This window comes from Copidosoma floridanum, unplaced genomic scaffold (genome assembly GCF_036245765.1).
Source record: "Copidosoma floridanum isolate Cflo_tuat_1 unplaced genomic scaffold, Cflo_Japanese_pri ptg000013l, whole genome shotgun sequence".
Classification (NCBI taxonomy): Eukaryota; Metazoa; Arthropoda; class Insecta; order Hymenoptera; family Encyrtidae; genus Copidosoma; species Copidosoma floridanum.
In genome coordinates this window covers 34,642,405-34,663,124 of record NW_028321890.1, presented here as the reverse complement: position 1 = coordinate 34,663,124, position 20,720 = coordinate 34,642,405, and the positions used below count along the sequence as shown (strand labels likewise).

Below are 20,720 nucleotides of genomic sequence, written 5' to 3'. Positions count from 1 at the left end.
CACTCCCCTGTGTGAGGAATCGTGCCTAGGGGCGGATTTTAAGCGCCCCCTCGACGTTCCTCCTATACTCTTTTTGTCCTCACTTTGCTCTTGTACAAGCGCCAACGACGGCGTGGCGATGCATTTTTGTTTTTGTTTTCCCTACTCCTTTCGGTGCACAAGTGGGTTTTATCATTAAAGAATCGAATCGAGCAATTATTGATGCAAATGGACAAAAGAACGTGAAACCTAGGATTGTTATGAAAAAAAAAAACCCCTCCTTCTTTCCTATACAGATTATATACCTTTTTTTCCTTTCTTTCGATCGACCCTCTAGAATCGTAGGAAAATAAAAAGAGGAGGAAACACCCTGAACGTTCCTCATTGCTATCGGAGATCGACAGATCTCTCGCGAACAAGATCGTAGTACCGATGCGATCGAGCTACTACGGCGCGATGGCTATATCGCGCAAGACAAAATCAAGAGGGAAACGGTATATGGTATACGTGGCAGGGGGGAATTTCGAAACTGTAAACAGATGTACATTTGCATAGAATATACAGGAGAGAGCTTTGCGCGTGTATCCGAAGGTTTGTTTCCTCGCTCGTGACTCGATCCTCTCTCTCCTAGCTACAGCTTTCGCGTCGTCCCACGTGTATTCCCCTGCTTGCATGTGATCCTCTCGCGAGCGTATCTTCTCTTTATCTTCTCGCTCCGCTGTTCACCGACACACGGTCTGGTCCTCTCCTGTGCGACAGCGTACATATATATACATATAGTTCACGCAAATGCAGGGGGGGACCTCCACGTGCAAGCGATACCTTTGCACTCATCCTGTCCTCTCCCCCTCTCGACAATTGCCAAGTGTATATACTTGCCCCGTGTAGTCATGTTTCATTGCTTGCGTATGCGATGTCTGCCCCCACCCGCTTTCGCGGCTTCATTGATTTGACTCTGCTGAGCAAGGGGATTTCCGGGGAGTGCACCACCGCGTCACCAGGGGATTCGGGAGATTGGAAAATTTCATTACGACTGTCCCCCCTCCTTCCTTTGTGTTTTCCTACTTACCAAGTAGAGGTAATATATTTTAGTGTGTGTTTTTTTTGGCAAGTCTTATACTATCTACGGATCGAATGGGAAAAAAAAAAAAAATAACAATAATAACTTGTCACCCTTTGTTTTTCCATAGGAACGGTCACTCGTTGACGCACCGCAACAAAAAGCCGTACGAGTGCAAGGCCGAGGGTTGCGGCAAATCGTACTGCGACGCGCGCAGCTTGCGCCGACACACGGAGAACCACCACGCGGCTTCGGCGGCGGCCACCGCGGCCAAGGTCGGCGCCGACAACAACAACGGCAGCGCGAGTCCCAGCAGCCCGAATACGGGGCCCAACACGCCCAACACCCCCGGCAGCAATCCCAGCACGCCCAGCACGCCCGGACCCAACGGCGCCGCTGCCGTTACCAATTCCACACCGAACAACGGCAATCCTGGCAACAACAACAACAACAACAACAACAACAACAACAATAACAATAACAACAGCACCAACAACAACAACAACAACAACAACAACAATAACAATAACGGGCACACGGCGCTCAAACAGCTGCTCGCGTCGGAGCCGGCGCCCGTGCAGCTCAAGGTACGTATATACACGTGATTCTTCAACTGGTTGGTTATTTTTTATCGCGAAGCATCAGCTAAATCGATGTAATTGGCATGCGTGCGTGTGTCCCCGGTGTAGGAACAATTTTCGAGGGACGGAGCAACGAGTCCCACAGTCTGTTATTAGCGGTGGTTATGGTGGTGGCGCGAGTGACGAATCGATGATGAAAGAGTTGGGGTAGCCCCGAGTATGGAGCACCTCCAGTTAGGCTAATTGCGGAAAAATTGAGCCCTGCCGTGCTACCGAGGTAATTAGCGAGTGGGGGCAGGGAAGGCAGTAATTTGCCGGGCCGGCAATTGTCATTCAACCGGCGTCTATCCGCGATGTACCTTGAATTGGAGGGAGGGGGGTTGTTACGCTGCTCTGGATTTTGAAAATTTCGCTAATAGCACGCGTTGCTCGGTTTCGCGAACTGGATGCTTTTTTTTCATTCCCCCCCCCCCCGTTGTCGTCACAAATATTTGCCCTTCATTAAAGCGATTGACGTTTTACTCCAATTATCAATGAAACCTCGATCCATCGAAGCACCCCTGCGTGGCTTATTTCGTTGGTGGGCACTGTTTGTTGCAACTCAAAGGATCACCACCAAAAACACGAAAACGTACACAACCGATAGGAAACAAAGGGTCTCAGCGATTTCTGTGTAGGGGCCATACGCGCGAGTAAAACGAGAAGAGCAGCGATAAAACTCCTTCGGTCCGGCGATAAAATTTCAGGCCCTTCGTAAAAAGAGAGGCACGCGCGCCCATACGAAATCCGGTGGATCGACGTGCAACGCGAGCACCTCGTAAATATAAGTACGCGTGTATGTGTGTTACACTGGCCAATCGCGTACGCGTACAGAGAGAGAGAGTTGGAGGGAAAAAAAGAAAAGTTCGACCCTCTCTCTCGTTGCGATTTCACCGGCGAGTTGTCGCCTCGTGCCGACCTGCCGAGCGTGCGATAAAAGGCCAGAGAGCAGAGAGACGTACAAGGGTGTGTGGGGGAGCAGAGCAAAAGCAGCAGCATGAGCGGCCGGGAAATTAGTTTTCGCTCGAGGAGCACGGAATTATTGCTCGCTTTCAAAGGGAGGAGAAAAAGGGCTCGGCGAACAAAGGTACCGAGAGAGGAAAATGACGCACAAAAAGAAGGGACGGATGAGATAACGAGCGTGTACGGGGTGTGTGCGGGAAAAAGTTGTTAAAGAGAAGGACTTGCTTGCGGGGTTGTAAAGTTACGTAGAAAAAAAAAAAAAAAAAGAGACGAAGGAAAATCCTAGGATATGTAAAATGGTAGGGGAGTGGTGCCCGGGTAATGATGTCGCAACGATTCAATCTAGAGAACGGAGGATGTGCTTTGAAAAAGTGCCCGTAGAGATTTTTCTTTTTTTTTTTTTTATGTTTCTACCGTTATCGTACGCAACAGCGTAAACGCCGATCGTAAGGAAAGACCAGGTGGCGCGGCTGTTGGAAATCGCAAGCTAATTGCAGTACTAATACACCAAATATGGGGGACGTCGATCCGCCGCTTATTGGGCTGGTTGGTAATGGGCGAGAAGAAACTTGAGCGGTTCATAAAATTTGACGACCAAAGTGTGCAAGAAGCGAGGGAAAGTCGGCGGGGGTAAATATGAGAAATTGGAGGCCATGGGATGCCAGAAAGCACGTGGACCGGCTATGAAAACTTCACAGACGCTGGGGCATCACGGTCTGGGTTTGGTCTTATGGCGCCTCAGCCTGCCGAGCTGCTTTGCTTTTTCAAGCTTTGGCAGAAGGGGGGGGGGGGAGTTCAGTATTGAGACAGAAAGGGAGGAAAAACACTGTAAGGAAGATTTTTGGCTACTTGTACCTACTTAAAAAAAAAAAAAATAAATAAAGACTTTTATAAGCTCAATGGATGACAGAGCCCATGGAAAGACTTTGTACCATCGATAAGCTTTTCGAAATAGTTCGCACCCCCTAACGAAGGCTTCGGTACAGGACGGATAAAACACACGGGAAGCGAGAGAAACGAGGCCGACTCCCCATAAAAATTCCGGACCCAAATTGGCCATTTTTAAATCCCCCTCTTTTTTATTCCCCAAAATCACTTAGGCTACAGATCAGGACAAACGCCTCCGATTCTTGTACCATTTATCTTTGCAACGTAGCCTAGCGTAGGCGTAGTTTAAAGCCCGCTCGGTCGTTTTTCTTCCTCCACTCGGGCCTCCGACAGTACACACATGGGAGCAATGCCGGCATCACGACCATCTGCTTTTATTTCTCCGGAGCTCCGAGGCTACAGTACTACCCGGTTACAGGAGACAAGACCTTATTCACCGTTTCAATGCTCAAATTAGTAACAACATCTCCAATTTTCCCCCGAAATCCAAGAGTCGGAGGAAAAGGGCGCCAGGAAAAATAATTAACACGCGTATCGGGCGAAAAAGCCATTTGCGCCGGTAATGAAACTTCCTCGGCCCAAAAGTTTTTTACCCCAGCCAGCTGGCAGCTATACTTACGACAGAGTCCGAGGAAGGGAAAAAAAAAAAAAAAAAAAAAACAGGGCCAAACCGGAGCGCGAAATCTCTGGGCAGGTCCGCAAGGCGCCTCGAAAACAGGGTCAAGAGTGTAAATAAAAGCGCGGGTGCTGTGGTTCAGATTCGATCCGTGCGAGGGGCCGTACGGGAAAGCAACCCTCGAGCCTATACATCACGATGGCCGAACCGAACTTTGCAAATTACACCCCGTTCGTCGTCGTCTCTGTTCAAATATGCGCGAGCATCTACAAACACACATTGAAAGGGTGTACAGGGTTGGGCTGCTTTTGAAATACGGCATAGCCCCAGCAGCAGATGTATCTTCTTCCTTGTTTGCCTCGACTCATCTAATGCTACGTATACAGGGCTACATTGCTTACATATATGTGTGTGTGTGTGTGTGCACGGCAGATGGGTTCGATGAAATTTATCGACGACGGCCTTTTCATTAGACGGCGCGGATGAAAAAGCTCAAATTTTCCGCAACATTTTTCCACTTTGCAGAGGTGCTCGAAAGCAGCGCAAACACGTTGTACGCGTGGGTGTCCGAAACAGTCCACCCACACAAGTAGAAGAGATTTAATCCCAGATAGCAAATAGCGATGCGCCGAAAGAGAGAGAGGAAAAAAAGGGGGGAGGGGCCACAAGTAAATTGTAAATTGGTTTAACGTCCCGAGGACTTGATCCCGTGAGTTACAGAGAGAGCGCTCTCCTTCTTCCGTTTCGCCGGCTGTGCGATACGGAGATTTTAATTTAAGTCTCCTCGCCGGCGTGTATATATATGCCCCACCCCACCACCCCCGAGCTTTTCCATAAAACTTTTTAAATTAACACCGTGCTGGCTCTGCTCTCGCTCCCCCCCCCCCGACTCCCCCTATCGTCTCGATTTCTCAATGCACACTTCATTACATATTCACGTCCGGCTACTCGTGGATCCAACTGTTTCCAGATCGCCCTCTTCCTTCAACTTTTCCTCGATAAGTGTGTGCATGTGTGCGGAGGAGCTCGGTGTACTTTACTCTTTTCGACTCGTTCGATCATTAATATTGATATTTATTTTAATTTGGTAAAATGAAACATCTGCCGTCTCGCTTCAACTTTCCATCCGCACTTGTACCCGCTCCAATGATGTTTTAGCGTTAAGAAATTGCAACTTTTTTTTCCCCCCCTCACATTACAGTAAAAGACACCTTGAGTATAGGTAAACGAAGAACCCCAGCCGCGTTTACCAAAACGAGTCCTTTTAGCAAGAGCGATTAATCCCATACAAATTTTCGACTATGTTCCTTTCAGTGGGGGGGAAAAGAGTAGAGGCTCGAGGACGGAAAACCAGCCCGAAACTGTGTAAGCCTCGCGCTGTACGGTCTAATCGCGTCGCGCTTTCAATCTTGTACCGAAAGATACTTTGGCGGTACAGCGCCTCGGGATATCTTAACGCAATTAGCGGCCGAGTCCTCCTATTATTCCTCCTTAATCGCTGTAAGTTTCGTTATATATATGCACATCCGGGAGATTAAAGGGGGAGCCGTGGAAACGAGAATTTCCCCCCCCCGAAATGTCGTAAGGGATGAAACGATCAGCTTAGCACCAAAGGAAGACGTATTTGACGATTTAGGGTTATTTCGCCATATTCCGGTGGTCAATACCATTCAAGTCGCTGTTTTGTCAACTTCTCCCTCTCATTTATGGGTCGCCTCTGCGAGTGTACATATAGTTATACACCCCTCACATCGTGTACATAACGTATACACATACCCCCGAGAAGTGTGGATAGGAGCAGAGAGCGCTCCCTGTATACATAACCCCAACGCAATCGAAAGAGATATAGGTGCAGAGTGTGGGCGTATACATATACATACAGCAGTGGATCCGTTTCGATCTTCCGAGTAAATATACGTCCGATATGTACAACCAGACAGACAGACAGACTTACTCGTACCGAGGAGCGACACGACGTATCGAATTCGAGCCCCTCAATCCCCCCCCCCCTTCCCCGGCTCTCGTTTCCTTCTCTCCTGTGCACTTCTTGTCGGCAAGTAAGTATAGAGACCGAGGATACGTCTCTAAGCAGCTTGTCGACCCCCTTCCCTCTTCAGCCCGCGGGCTCTGCAGAAGGTGAACCTTATATACGTACACACACACACCCCAACCCCCCTAACTGTGCACTTACCGTGTCTACTGTATACGTACATGTAGCGGGTGTAGGAAATTCTCGTTGGCCAATTGCCAAGCTCCCTCTGTGTATGTGTGCGTACACCCAATGAGTCTGTCTCCAATGGCTTTTTTTTATCGCCACTCCCTTGGAGCAACTTCTTACTCGAGTGCCAAGGAGGGGGGAGGGGTGTTCACGTGCGAGCTACAATACCGCGGGGCCGATCGTTTCGAGTCGCGCTAATCCGCTTTGGACGAGAGCGCCTTATATGTACGGCTGTTTCGATACCTTTTGCACATTCGGTGGATACAGAGATATATACGTATGTACCCTCGATGACTCAACCCCTCCAGCCCCTCACTCTATTGGCGATTAGTAACGCGGTGTAAGCGCGTGTCAGCCTGTCTTTGGCGTTTGCTGCGTCATCGGCTGCGACCTGTAATTTCTGGCGTATATGTGCGTTGCGATTGAAAATTTCGTCCCGTGGACGTATATTAATGTACCGATCCCCGGCTGTCTCGTACGTACGGGTGTGAGTGGCAGGAATCAGAGTCGCGTTTAATTTTAGACGGCCATCGGATTGGAATAAATATATAATGTTATGTATGGACGTATGGCCGATTCGCGCCAAAAAGGACATCCCCTCGTGTACACAACGCGTGATACGATTGTACGTGGATTTTCAGCCCCGATGACTGCGATTTTTTGAGGATAAATGCACGAGCTGGCCATCCGTGTATTCATGGCTCGGTTGGCTCCTAATGCCCGCAATAGAGCCAAAACAATCCAAACGTACCACTGGCGAAATGTTGAATTTGGACAATGGTAGTTCCCGCGGGGGGAAAAGTTTGACTCCCAACCGACGTTACCTATCGAGTTGCTTTCAAATTATTTCGCTCGTACGTCGAACTTTCATGATCATAACCATCTTCATTCACGGAACTTACTAATGAATACCGTTACATGCGTTTGATCATCGAAAACACCGTATTTTACGTTTTACTATAAATTTGCTTCGTTAAAACTTTCGTCTATACTGCAATATGCACTTGCGTTTCGTAAAAAACAAAAAATTAATAAAAAATTCGTCAGCCCCGGGAATATACTTTGCCCCGACATAGTGGGTTCCTACATACGAAATTGACCAGTCAGGGAAGAGGGAGAGGGTTCAATTATGATTATACGCTCCTTTCGTGTGTGGACTCTGTTGCTGCTCGATATTAGCATACTTTGCCGTCGTAGTTCGAAGAGGGGAGGTCTCGCGCGGACTCGTGTAGTCTCTGAAAATCATAATTTCACAATTCATTCCCCAACTACAGCTACCACGGCCGCCAACTTTGTAAACGGAGCTCTACTGTAGAGAAAGGAAGTGCAGCGTGTGTGGGGAAGAAAATTTTTTTTTTTTTTTATCATCGGTGCCTCTATTCGTGACTGGCAATTTATAATTTAGTGCGTGCGAAAGAATCAACCTCAGTGATCAAATTTTCAAGTATTTGTCATTAGCCTGGAGGTAAAAAAAAAAGCCATGTGATCTTCAAACTGCGACTTGGTCCTCGAAATGAAAGGACATTGCCGAGGAATGCGGTAATACAACAGCCAGCGTAAGCCACAGAGAGAGAGAGAGAGAGGACTCGACGAGAAATTTCGAGTTGATCCGCGTTGAACCTCGAGCTAAAGCTACAAGAGCCGTTCGTTCGGTTTCCTCGGCGAACTATCGATGAACATAAGCCAGTCGAGCTTTAATCAAACGCATTCTTACCGAGGCTCCGAGGCTTGTTATACCCGCGTCGTCTTTCGCCATAGCCGAGAAAGAGGAGATGTACACCCTATCGAAAAATTCTTTCGATAACACCGGTGACGTCGCGTCGTGCCCCGAATATTTTTACTCCTCGGATACTCCGGCTTTTGGTTTCGGGCACTCGCTGGATTTTCCAAAAAAAAAAAAAAAAAAAAAAAAAAGGAAACAATATCATATAGGTTATACTCCCAATGTTGCAGCGAATGCGTTTGCCACGAGATAATTTGATGCACGAGTTTCCCAATCACGCGGGACGAAGATGTCAACGTTGAAGCTTCCTCAAAGACAGGAATTCCAATATAAATATCTTTGGGGCGCCCCTTCGGTCGAAACATGCAATTTTCAAAACTGATTTTGACATACAGTACAGGTACAAGACAGCATGGATTTGTTGTTAATATCGTTATAAAAATCGAAGTAGCTAGTACGGATTTTGATCGACGCACCGTGTAAGGCGAGAGTTGGAAAGTGCATCGGATGGGAGAGGAGGAGGTTGTTGGAAATGGCCATTAGCCGAGATCGCGATCTCGCAAAATACACAAGCGCACCTATAATACACACTGTATACTTGCTCTGCAGACAAATATCATACCCCGCACTCTACAGGATTACCCCTCATACTTGCAGTTATATCCAACAACATCCCGCGTATAGTATCCGTACACATCGCAAACAAGCGTGCACACATATACAACAACTTTCTCGACTCTCCAGAACGAAAATTGACGTAAGCCAGAGCGTACAGCGTATATAGCGCAAGGTATTCCCGGCTCGTCCGATTACTCGGCCCGTTGTGTTGTATCTATACCTTCGTGTATACTTATTACTGCACGCGTATATATACGCACGGCTTTGAGACGAGAGTGCATGCAGGGTAGGTATAGGGGTAGTTGCGGAAGATGGGTGGGTCTCGTATACATATATAGTACAGGATCTCGAGAGATACTTGTGCGCGCACCGGCATCTTAATAACTCGAGAACGAGGCAGATATATATGGGGTACGAGGCAGAGAGAGGAGGATCTTTCCTCGGGAAATTCCCTTGTCAATGAAGTTAAGTCGGGCTCTGCCCACCCCCTCGACGCACGTGGGCGTTTGGTATACCCATGTACGTATTACGTGGGAAGCGTCCGTCGGGGCCAAGTTGGTTGGCTGGGCGCCGTCATAAGAACGCGCCGGCTCGGGGCCGAGAGATGGAAATATGCCGGAATTTCAGGAAGCAGATCTCGAGATGAGCTCGGCGCTGCCGCTGGAAAATCTTGACGGTCTTTTCCCTCCGATTGACGGAACCTCGAGGCTAATTTGCTTTGGCTCTTTACGCGCCGCTCCGTTTTGTTGGCTGGAGATGTTGATAACGAATAAGAAAAAAACATGAATGCATCATCGTTCGTTCTCATCACGTGGAAAAAAAAAAAAAAAAAAAAAAAAAAAAAAAAAAAAGAAGGAAGTATGAAAGAGAACAACTCTAGATAAGGATCATCTCGGATTTTTGAGGAAATAAAAATTGAAAAAAAAAAAATACCATCATCTCGCGCACGAGTATCAACAAAGCAAATAAAGCTGCTCGAATAGTTTTAAGTACTGTAGTTTATTTAAGCCATGCAAATCGTCCCTTTGTTTGTTTCTTTCGCAGGTGACCCTGTAACCCTCTTTTGTTGGCATTGACGATATTTTCGCACCAACGGATGAACCTTTTAACACACACGCGCTGATTTTGTCCCTTCCAATGTATACTTGTACGGTCCTTGTTTCGCTCCGATGAAACGGAAATATACAAACGCGACGAAACGATATTCCCGGTAGGAGTGGGATTAAAATTCCTCAACGAAATCCAAACACAAACGGTTAATCCGTCGGACCAGCGCTCAGTTTTTTCCCCTCCTTTTCTCTTGTAACGCGTGCGCACGGATCGAAAAGTACAAATGTGCTGACAAAGGACCCGTCGAGGCCATATGTATACGAATGCATGCATGGCAAAATCTGTCGCAACGGGCTCGCTTTTGCAAAACCACGGCTCGCGAAAAGTAGAAAAGCTGTAGCATCGAAATTCAATCGGCGGAACGAGGGCACTCTTAACGCCATCCATTATCCCCCTCCCCCCCAGCAGCTGGAAAATGAGCACGGCAGCGGAAATAGCGCGTGTGTACCTGCAGCTGATGTTTATCTGTAATTACAGCGCGAGGAACAATCCCCATGTAGAGAAAGAGAGCACTGGAGGGATAAAAAGAGGCTCTCGTGCCGCGGAGGAGCAGGTGCGAGAGCTGACCGGCAATAGGCAGTAGTACGAGTCCGCGTTGCGTCGGACGTCGAGAGGGAAAGAGAGAAAGGAGCACTGTGTGTTCTCGCTGCACGGCAAGCAGGCGAGCGCGTTCATTTGATATACAGCTAATTAGAGATCAAAATCTCAGCACCGCGTACACGTACGTGTATATGTGTGGGTGTGGGTGTGCTCGGAGTGTATCTCTAACGGGAGGGGGCGGCCTTTGCGAGCTTCGCTTGCTCGGCTCTACGGTTATTTATACTTCATTTGCGCGTGAGCTGGAGGAGGGGGGGGCGGTTGCGAATTGAATTCGTTTGATAGGGACGGGCAAACTACGCGTGTGCGTGAGCAAATTTATTCGTTTGAATTAAAATGCTTTGGGGTACGTGTCGGTGAAGCTGGCGGGTGTACGAATTTTTTTTTCCTTTCATTTAACGCGTGGCTTTTTTTCTTTGCGGGTTTGGTACGTACGCGTACACGATGTGTAGAAATTTGTACACATTTATTAGTAGACAGGGAGGCAGGGGGTATATTTAATACCGGGAAAAAATGTGGTTTACCGATGTAGATTTGTGTATCCTTTTGCGTGCACGCGCTCGAGCCTTTGATTAAAAACGTACAAAAGAAAAAAAAAAAAAAAATAAATAACAGAAAATAAAGTGAAAAAAAAAAAAAAATATAAAAACTCTCGCGTAAAGAGAATCCCGTTTGTTTTAACCTTTTTTTAATCAAGCGATATTTTCACGCAGTGCACTGGGTATTTACGTAAACTGAGTTTGGTAGTTGCGTACGTGACGTTTCTAATACACGAGCTTTCGAACGATTTATTTTTCGTTTCATTATAAACTTGTGATGTACAGAAATGCATCAAGAGTGTAAAAAAATAACTGTTTATCTCGATGAGCGTTACTAATTGAAAAAACTCTCTGCTCTCGACATCTATGTACAAGGGAATTCGTAGCTGAAACGCCTCTATTAGAGCTGTGATCGTAAAAATCCTTCCTTTTGCGTCCTGCGGCATCTAAGGTGTATATATATATACTTTGAAAAAACGATCCCATGCATGCGACGAGAAAAAAAAATCCCCCCTCGGTTTATGTGCCCCGTTTGTTTTTACGGTAGATGACGAGCCAGATGAGACAGAAGAATGCCAACACGTATGCTCGCATAGTGTACTGCGTAGACCTTACATCCTGCCTTGTATATATTTCGTACTCATCGTTGTAACTAAAAAATTAAACTCGAGAAGAATGAAAACAGCAATAAACAAGAGGGCTTCGTACACCCAACGATCGACAATATAATTTTCTTGATTAGAATATTCCCCCACGCGCCGGTAAAAGACTCGATTAATTTTCCATAATTAGACGGCTCCTTTTTCCAATTTCTCCAAAGCACTGGCAGCAGCTCATCGCCACTCAATCAGCCCACCCCCTGGCAAAATCCTTTGCCCGAGCTCCGGCGCGGTATACATCGGTATAGTTGTACACACTCCTGTCAGTCATTGCAAAGGATGTTTACAGAGCCGCAGCGGCGTACAGCTGCTTGCACGCGGTCGCCTCCAAGTTCCCGTGGACTTTAATCCACACCGCCACTGCCGTCAAGAGTACACACGTACATATACATACACGTGTAAGGATGGCTTTGGAAAGAGAGTGGGGGGGTCGCGGCGCTCCAGGTGTCACTGGCAGGGAATCGAGTTCATTCCGCGAGTTGCAATCTCCTCCTCCTCCTCCCCCTCTTGCGAGACTCTGCTTGATCGCTGAGCTCTCTTGCCACGCAAAACTTTGAAACGAATAGGGGAGCGAACGAGACGCGAGTTTGTGGCCACTGCGGATGTAAAAATTCTCGTTCTTACTTTATTTCTCAATTTTCATTCGCAGGTCAAGGTTGTGCGTCGATGCGGGGGTCGTGAAATATACTTAACCGATCGACGCGCGATGGAAAAAGAAAAAAAAACACCGGGCAGGCTTAATCGCCGCCCAAAGTTGCACAGGAGGGGGGGGGGAGAAAAACTTGCCGGTGCTTGCGGATCTGATTTGTTTGTCGAATTAAGCGCCCCTCTAGAGTTTTCCCGGGCGTTATGAACTTGAGAGGGGCAAACTTTTCTCCGCATTCAACCCCCCCGTCTGTGTACCCTCTTTGTTTTAAAGTTCGACAAAAGTGCTCTTTTCCGCAGGAACGAGCGATCGGTGTATCGACGGGTGGCCGCAGGCGTGGGCGGGGTGCATTTACCGCGGTACTACTGGATCGTTGCGGACGTGAATTTTAAGCGCGAATTATGCTGATGAGCCCGATACTGTTTTCGAAGCTATACGAACGAAGCGACTGGGGGAGGGAGATCGACCCCTGTGGGTGATGCAGATGAAAAAAAAGGCAGTACTGCGGCTATGTTAATGAACGAGCGAGTTACTTTTTTGCCCAAATGAAAAACAGCGACCCCCTACAATCGATACATGGAGCAACAACTGTGGACGCGAACAAAGAGCGCGTGAACGAATTAAAAATTATCTCGCATACGCATCTCTTTTGAAAAAAAAAAAAAAAAAAAAAAAAAAGATTCCGCTCGCGAGTATGTAGGTAAGACGGGCAAGATAAAAAAGGCTACAGCGGTGGCTAAAAGTTTTCCCGCGCGCGAGAAATATAGAGCGGGCACACCTACACATACACAGTAGCGAAGAAGAAAAGCGCCAAAGAGTATTGAAGTTCCAGCGGCCTTCGAGATAATCTGGCTTAATTAATCTAACTCCGGGCGCGGAAGAAAACTCTCTTTTCCCTTTGGTATTGGGTTAGCTTTTTTTTTTCCTCCCCCCCGAGCGTTCTTTTGACAAGTTGGTCGGCTCTCAAAGCTGGCGTGAAAGAGGAAAATTCTCCGCGGCTTGTTACAACCGGCGCGCTAGTGTTTTTTTTTTTTTTTTCCCTACCTTCTCGGTCAGGCGCCCGCTGGGGTGAAAAAGAGTTTCTGAATTACGGAACGATGATATTATTTTCCCTCTCCTCCACCCCGTTCCTTTGAAATCCCGGAAAAATTGCATTCCTCCCTTTTTTTTTTTTTTCACTCACACACTGAGCAACCCAATTCTTTGAATCAAAGAAAATTTCTTTACCCTCATTCCGTTAAATATTTTCTTTTAATTGAACCAAATTTAGTCGATCCAAAAAAACATTTCGTACAACTAAATGAGAAATTCGTAATTAAAAAAAGAAAATTTTAATTTAATAAAATATTATTTTCAATTAACTTATATATTTTTTTACTCATAAGAAAATATTTAACGAAACGAGGGTAAAGAAATTTTTTTTTGATTCAAAGAAATGGGTTGCTCAGTGATGCGAAAGAAATTTCCAATTGACGTTGCGTTGCATCGGAAAATTCAATCTACGTGCAGCGAATGGTTGAATATCCACTTACTTCGTATGCCTGATTAATTTTAGCTGCAAAAACCAACGAAACGTTCGTGTACAATACGAGTATACGTATGTATGGCACTTTGCTGAAAACGTCTAACAATGTGTCACTTTTAAGAGGTAGTCGTTCGATTTAGTTCTGTAACTAAATCAGCGAACGTCTTCTCTGATTGAAAGCATAGAAACAGTTCTTATCTTTCCCGCGATTCGAGTGCAATTCGACAGAAGCGATATCACCGTCACCGCTGCGAGCGGCACATATAAACTAGTCGGAAGGAGTTTCGGTGAAGCGCCAAAGATTTGTTAAAAGCACCGATAACGCGAGCGAGTCAAGGAAACACGTCGCCGGGGACTCTACATCACTGGCCCCCGCGCCCCTTTGGCGCTACTTACATATGCTCGGGAGGAAACAAAAGAAATAAAAATGCGTCTTGTCGGGGGCAGCGGGAGATAAGGGGAAACGAGCAAAGTCGCGAGACACTTTCCTCGAAAGTTCACGGCCAACTCTGCACCACCTATATATACGTGTGCCCTCTACCATAAGCCGCTTCCCCCCCCCCCCTTCCCGACTGATAAATGCGTCAGCCGTGCTCTTTCTCTCTCTCGAAGGGGCGGAGGATTATAAAGCCGCGCTTCTTTTTTCTCCCTTGCAAATTACTTTTTAATCTCGTTCAACTCGGGATATATATTCGGGCCAATTATCGCCGTGTATAGGCGAGGCCAAAAATTACCGCCTCAAATTAGTTTACGCGCATTTTTCGCGCCCCGGGTGCATACACGGGGCGATAAAAGCATCCCGTAATCGTGACAAACGTCGCTCCGGCGAATTGCGCAACCCAAGCTTAATACGACCCTCCGCTCTATATCCCATACATATATATATATATATATATATATATATATATATATATATATATATACGTGATCAACGAACCGAGAGATGTTCCCCGAGAGAGGGGGCGTCGTAATTAACAGATCCAATTTTAATCGGCAGTACCCGATCCGCTTGTTCCGCGTATTCTCGCCCACTCGGGCCAACTTTTACACCAAACCCGTAAAAGAGAGAGGCAGAGTAGCATCGCCGAATCGGGACATTAAACTGATTACCGTACGCTACTACTGCTTTGCAAACTAATTATCCATAGTGTAGGCACACTACGTTGGCTGATGATGCCCCAAATTTCGTTCTTTCACCCCTTGTCTCTTTACCCACGGAGATATACATACGTTGCATTTACTCGAGGGAAAGAGAGTACTTTGTGATTTTTTTTTTTTTTTTTTTTTTGGTGGTCGAGTCGAGGGATTAAACTCGAGATGGAAGGGAGTGGGAGAAAAAAAAAAGCGAGGCCGAGATAATGCGCGGACAATTGGCAAGTTCCGGTGCGTGCGCGGAAATTTTCCACCAACGCCCAGACGCTGTGCAGGACGAAAGCTCGGAGCTTAAAAGCGCCCCTGGAATGAAATTGCGCTTTTTTCTATTTCCTCTGTCTCTGCGTTTCGTTTTATTGAAATAATTGCTCTGCGAGTTTCGTGACGAGCGACATAGCGTCAAATGTTACGGAATTATCGCTCGTTTCCGTTTTAGAGGACCGAAGGATGAATGTCACCCATTACGTAGCCATTTTTTTTTTTTTTTTAACAAAGCAGCGCAACTCATTTTCACTGGGTGGGTACTTTTGAAGAATTTTCATCCCAAAAGCTTTTATTTACCAAATGAATTTTAGGACGCGACGAGCTTAAAAATATAGTGCCTACATGCTCTCGGTGAAATGACCAACACCATGAAAGTAGTCAAAATCGCGATTTATCCGTACCACCCATCAACTCGACGACTGTACGACACGTTGGCAATTTTTTGTCCCCCCTCCAGCTCCCCTTAATCTCCGTCGCGTACACTTTGTCCCGTTCTCCTTCCGCGAGCGTATACATATACAAGTCCCGTCGCGCCCGTGGTATACCGTAAACTTTGGATCCACCACTCCACTAATCCATCTCGTAGGTACACCAAGAGCCACGCGTGTATAAACTTTTCACGAGCAAAGTCGCGCTGGGACGTCACTGTTTACGCGCAACCCCCTCGAAACACCCGTAAGTATACACGCAGGTTATCGCACTGTTTTACACCTCGTGTCGTTTTTCTTTTCTTTTTTTTTTTTTACACGCGCGCTCGTTCGCATCTCCCACGGCCTATCGTCAACGTCGATTTTATGTAAAACCCAGCTACAAGAGCCAGATCGTCACCGCCCTTACGACCCTTATACGCAACACCTGCCGTTATGTACTCTAAAGAGCATTGAATCCAAACACCAGGTGTACCGAAAAGTCCATCATAATTATTCAGGATTTTATACGCACCCTCGCGAGAACAAAAGGACTTTCGTCCTTACGGGGAAGTATAATCAGGAGACGCGCTCGTTTCGCGCCAACAAGCTGTATACCTACGTAAAAGACAATGGTGAAATTCGTCAAACGAGTGCCATCTGCGTCGTCGTCGCGGTGCATCGCGCGGAATCCCAGCTCACGGGTATAAATCCATTGATGCCGAGCCAAAGGAGGGAAAGAGTGTACGGGAAGAGGCGTCGAAAAAGCGAAAAGGAGCGCGCCCCATCGGGGTGGAAAATCTCCTCTCACTCGTCTTCGCCACAGAGCCGCACTGCTGCTCGTCGATCGCGCAAATTCCCGTACTGCAAGAGGGGGGGGGGGGCTGGAGGGCTTCCAAGGTTTTCCATCGGAGACTAGTTTTCGTTCGGCGAAGCGCGTGCCTTTGCTCCCGTGTATCATATATATATATACAAAAGTCTGTGAAAGGTTGGCCCTTTGAAAGGGACCGATGAAATCCGCGTCGGCGTGTATATACCTCGTGAAAGAAGAAGCAAACGGCGGAAGGGGGACCGGCAAGGGAATTCAGCGGCGTAATCGCGATAATTGCCACCCCACCAGGTGTGGGTGAACGGAGGAATTCAAACTTTTTGTCGAGAGACTACTGCTTGTGTGTATATATACATGTATAAAGTATACATCTAACACGCGAATGGAAGGAATTCAATTTCGCGCTCCGAAGGCCTTCCGGTTTATTAACTCCTCTGATTTACGCTCCTCAAGTTTCTTTTGAAAGAGCCTAGGGGGTGAGACGCGCGTTTTATGCACCTATAAATACAGCCCCTCCTACACACACTTTTCTTTTGAGCCAGCGATTGCGCTCGGGTCTTAAATCCACCACGGAAATTCCAATCGACGCGGGAAAAATATAAACCATGCGATCTTTCAGGGGTCGAGCGGTGCGGGTGGCGGGAACGACGGCCTCACGAAGCAGCAGCTCGAGCTCATCCAGCAGATAATGCAGCAAACGCAGCAGCACCAACAGCAGGTGCAGAGCCAGTCGTCCCTGCAGCAGACGCAACCGCAACAAGCGACGAACGTGGGGTCGAAGACGGGCGCGAAGCCGATCATCAAGTCGACCACGACCATCTCTGGGCCCGTGATCACTGCCGTCGCTGCGAGCGTCGCTGCTAACGCGAGGACGAGTCCCAAGCCCAAGGTCTGGAACATCACGCAGGTTGGTTTCTTTCATTTTTTTTTTTTTTTTTTTTTTTTTTCTTCAATCGTGTAACATGTAGCGATGTGAACTTCGGACTGTCTGGAAATGTCCCCCAAGGGGAGCACGAATCGGTGACCTTTTAGCGCGTGATGGTGCGAGCTAGATTTTCCTTTTGACGGAGGGAGACGCTGCAGATAGCGCACGAGAGCCGAGAGACAACGTTATCGCCACGACGACTTTGGAGAGGAGAAGGAGGAGTGCCATCGTGGGACCAAAGTTACAAGGAGTCCCTTTTCCCTCCGTCTTTTGGCTTTCTCTCGCTCTGCCCCCCTCCCGAGAAGAGACACACGCGTATCTCTTTTGCTACGAAGAAGCCGAAAGAGATACACGTACACCGACTGATGCTTTTCGCTTTCATCATACCTGATTACTTGCTCTTCGCACTCGAGTGTGTTATCGGACCGGGCTTTCAAAGAGATTCACCCCCCGTGTATACGGCGCACTTTTCTCTCTTTAAAAAGTTTATCGATGACCCACCTCCCCTCTTTTTATCTCTTTTACTATCTTTTAATTAAATTCAGAACTCTGGAGGTTTTTTTTTTTTTTTTTTTTTTTTTTGTTAATTTGAGGTGCAGTCAGGATGCTCTTGTTGATACATATTAGTGGAAAAAGTTGCCTCTCATCCCTGCGATCGGATGATTGTTTGCGGAAAAGAATATCCGTGCTATTATGAAAGATTTTTTGGGTGATTTATGTATTAAATTATCTGATGTTTTTCAGAAAAGTACATGATTTAGCTCCATTCACCCAATAAATATCTGCAACAAATCACAAACATTTTTTTACAATTTTTATTTATTCGAGGCGACATTAAAAAAATTATTACTTTCTTTTGAGCGATTTAGATATAAGTGTAAAATATAGAAAATATATTAGCAAAATCAAATGATTAGCTTGCTTGGAGATGATCATTAACTTTTTCTCAGCGTTATTCTTAGTAATGATTGGGTATAATGTCATGATTGCTATAAAATCTTCAGGAAGTATAAAAATAATGTTAAATATGAAAAAGATATTCAAGTAGGCTATTGGTTTATACGAATGACGTGAGCCAAAACTTTGAGAACGGGACGGTAAAGTCGATAAAATCCGCTTATTTACCTTCGTTGAAGCGAAATCAATGGAACAAAAAAAAAAGAAATGAAGAGAAAAACATACGAGGAACTCAAAACTGGGGATCGATGCGTCCGACCCCTCCAGCAAATCCAACTCTGACGTCGGTTGGCTTCCTCACGGAGGAGATTATAAAATCGCAGCAAAGGGGCACAAACCCCTCGGCCTTTTCACTCCCGTCAAGGATTACGTACAGTACGAACTGGTCGAGAGAGCGATGTGGTCAGCTAATTGACCTCCTTCCTCCTACTTTCGACCCTCATCTCCCAATTAAATTTCCCAATCGGAAATCACGATTGCCCCACTCGTAAACATATACATCCCCCAGCAAAAGATATAAATGATGTGTACCTCGTTACTACGAAAAAAGAATCAAGTGAGCATCCAAACCACGACTTGACTATATTTTTAAGGCGACAGGTACCTCTTGGTTAAAAATTCATCCCCCTATATAGCTTTAATAATTCCACAAAATTCCTGCCGACATATAAGTATATACATCCTCCCAGCTCTCTTTCCATTTTTTCCACTCCCGGCCCTCCTGACTCTTTATATCGTCGGGCGCCCCCGCCCCCGTCCTTCTGCACCTAACTTCATTACGTTAATGGCATAATAACCACTGCGGCTGGCGGAGAGCTTATGCACCGAAACGCCGATGTTCCCCAAACAGAGCGAGAGCGCATGTACGTGTACTTACCCTACACATCGAGCATAACCGAGAGAAAGACCATCACCTGTACACGCGTGTGTCTGTATACGTATACTCGGCACTGGTCGTTGTAGTTGTGTGATCGATCCGGCGCGCATTAATATGTATGAGATCTTCCAACAGCAACAGCGGGCCCCGGGCTTCGAGGGGGATGCTGTGTATAGCGGTGGTAGTACCGCCGTGTGTGTATAGCAGAGTTCCCTCGAGAAACTCGACACGCTAACGCTGCCCCACTCCCCTTCCTCCCTATACCTACCAAGTACCTACTCCGGAGAATCATCACGCGATTGCTCAGCTACACCTATACATATATACACACGATGTCTCTCTCTCCCTCTCTTCTTTTTTTTTTTTTTTTTTTTTTTTCTTCTCCCTCCGTGTGTGTGTGTGAATTCACGCGCTGGATTTTACGCGCGAATCGTCGCTCTCTTTACCGATGATGTTTTTTTTACTTTCCTCCTCGTGCGTACAACCTTATCGTTATTCTCTCGACGCCAGATCGTTCTTCGCTTCTTGATTTTCCATCCCCCCCCCTATCCCTCTGCTTCGGGGTTTTTGCACGTAAGCCCACAATGGGCGTCTGAATCAATTAGTTTTTTTTTTTTCCGAAAAGAAAATTAAAAGAAGGGTGTCCGAGAATATTGGAAAATATCCGCGCTGGAATTTCGTGGGAAGGTATGACAAAGGGGCGCTTTGATCGATGCTAAAGTAATTATGGAAGGAGATAGGATGAGTGGAGGCTCGAGACCAGGGGTTAAAAGTAACCGATGCAGAGCCTTTCATCGGAGGCAAGGAGCTATCTCTCTCTCTCTCTTTGTTGTCTATGATTATGAAGCCGATCGGCTAGCTGTGCATACACTTGACAGGCGATAAAATTGATTATGTTGGCGCGACGTAACAAGCGCTAGCGCCTTTGAGAGCCATCATGAGTATTGACACTTGGATGTTTATGCAATAATGTTGGTGAACTCGAGATCAAACTCTCTTTGGTCGTTTCACTCGTTGTTTATTTTAAAAGTCTCGTTGCTTTTTTCATCGGGATTTACATCCAAGGCAAATTACCGGCGTTTGGTTAATTTTCAATTCATTTCAAGTCTCGTGTGTTTCTCCCGTTGAAAGATGCAAGCTATAAAATCAATGAGTAAATACTCCCCGCGATTGAACCAAATTGCCGCATGAAATTCGAGTAGCGTATAAATAGTCCCTCATTTTCGGAAAGAGCTTTCCTATTTGAACGAGCCTCCATAATGTACTCCATAACAACTTACGAATCAATCGTATTACGCAATCAAGCCAACGCCGAGCTCTCATAAACGTTTAGATTAATCTCGCGGCTCTACAGTGTTTGCTCATGTACAAACGCGTGAATTTCACATCACCTGCAATAACGCGCGAGTTTTGAAGAAACCAATGCGCAGCAGCAATACATCCCGTTTGAGCAAACTCACATCGTTGCCACAACTCGCGTGTATTGTATACACCCGTGCCGTGTAAATACACGTTTGATCCTCGATTTTGCGGCTGCGGCGGAGGAAA

At 46.6% G+C, this 20,720-nt stretch overlaps 1 protein-coding gene across 1 annotated transcript in view; it reads left to right on the top strand.

Moving 5' to 3' along the window:
- Window positions 1-20,720, top strand: part of LOC106646732 (uncharacterized) — a 170,882-nt gene that overhangs the window by 108,099 nt on the left and 42,063 nt on the right. Inside the window, exons 7-9 of the mRNA XM_089590839.1 lie at window positions 1,170-1,424; window positions 1,548-1,626; window positions 17,033-17,320. Of these exons, the coding sequence (XP_089446965.1) occupies window positions 1,170-1,424; window positions 1,548-1,626; window positions 17,033-17,320 (622 nt within the window). The remainder of the gene's footprint in view (window positions 1-1,169; window positions 1,425-1,547; window positions 1,627-17,032; window positions 17,321-20,720) is intronic.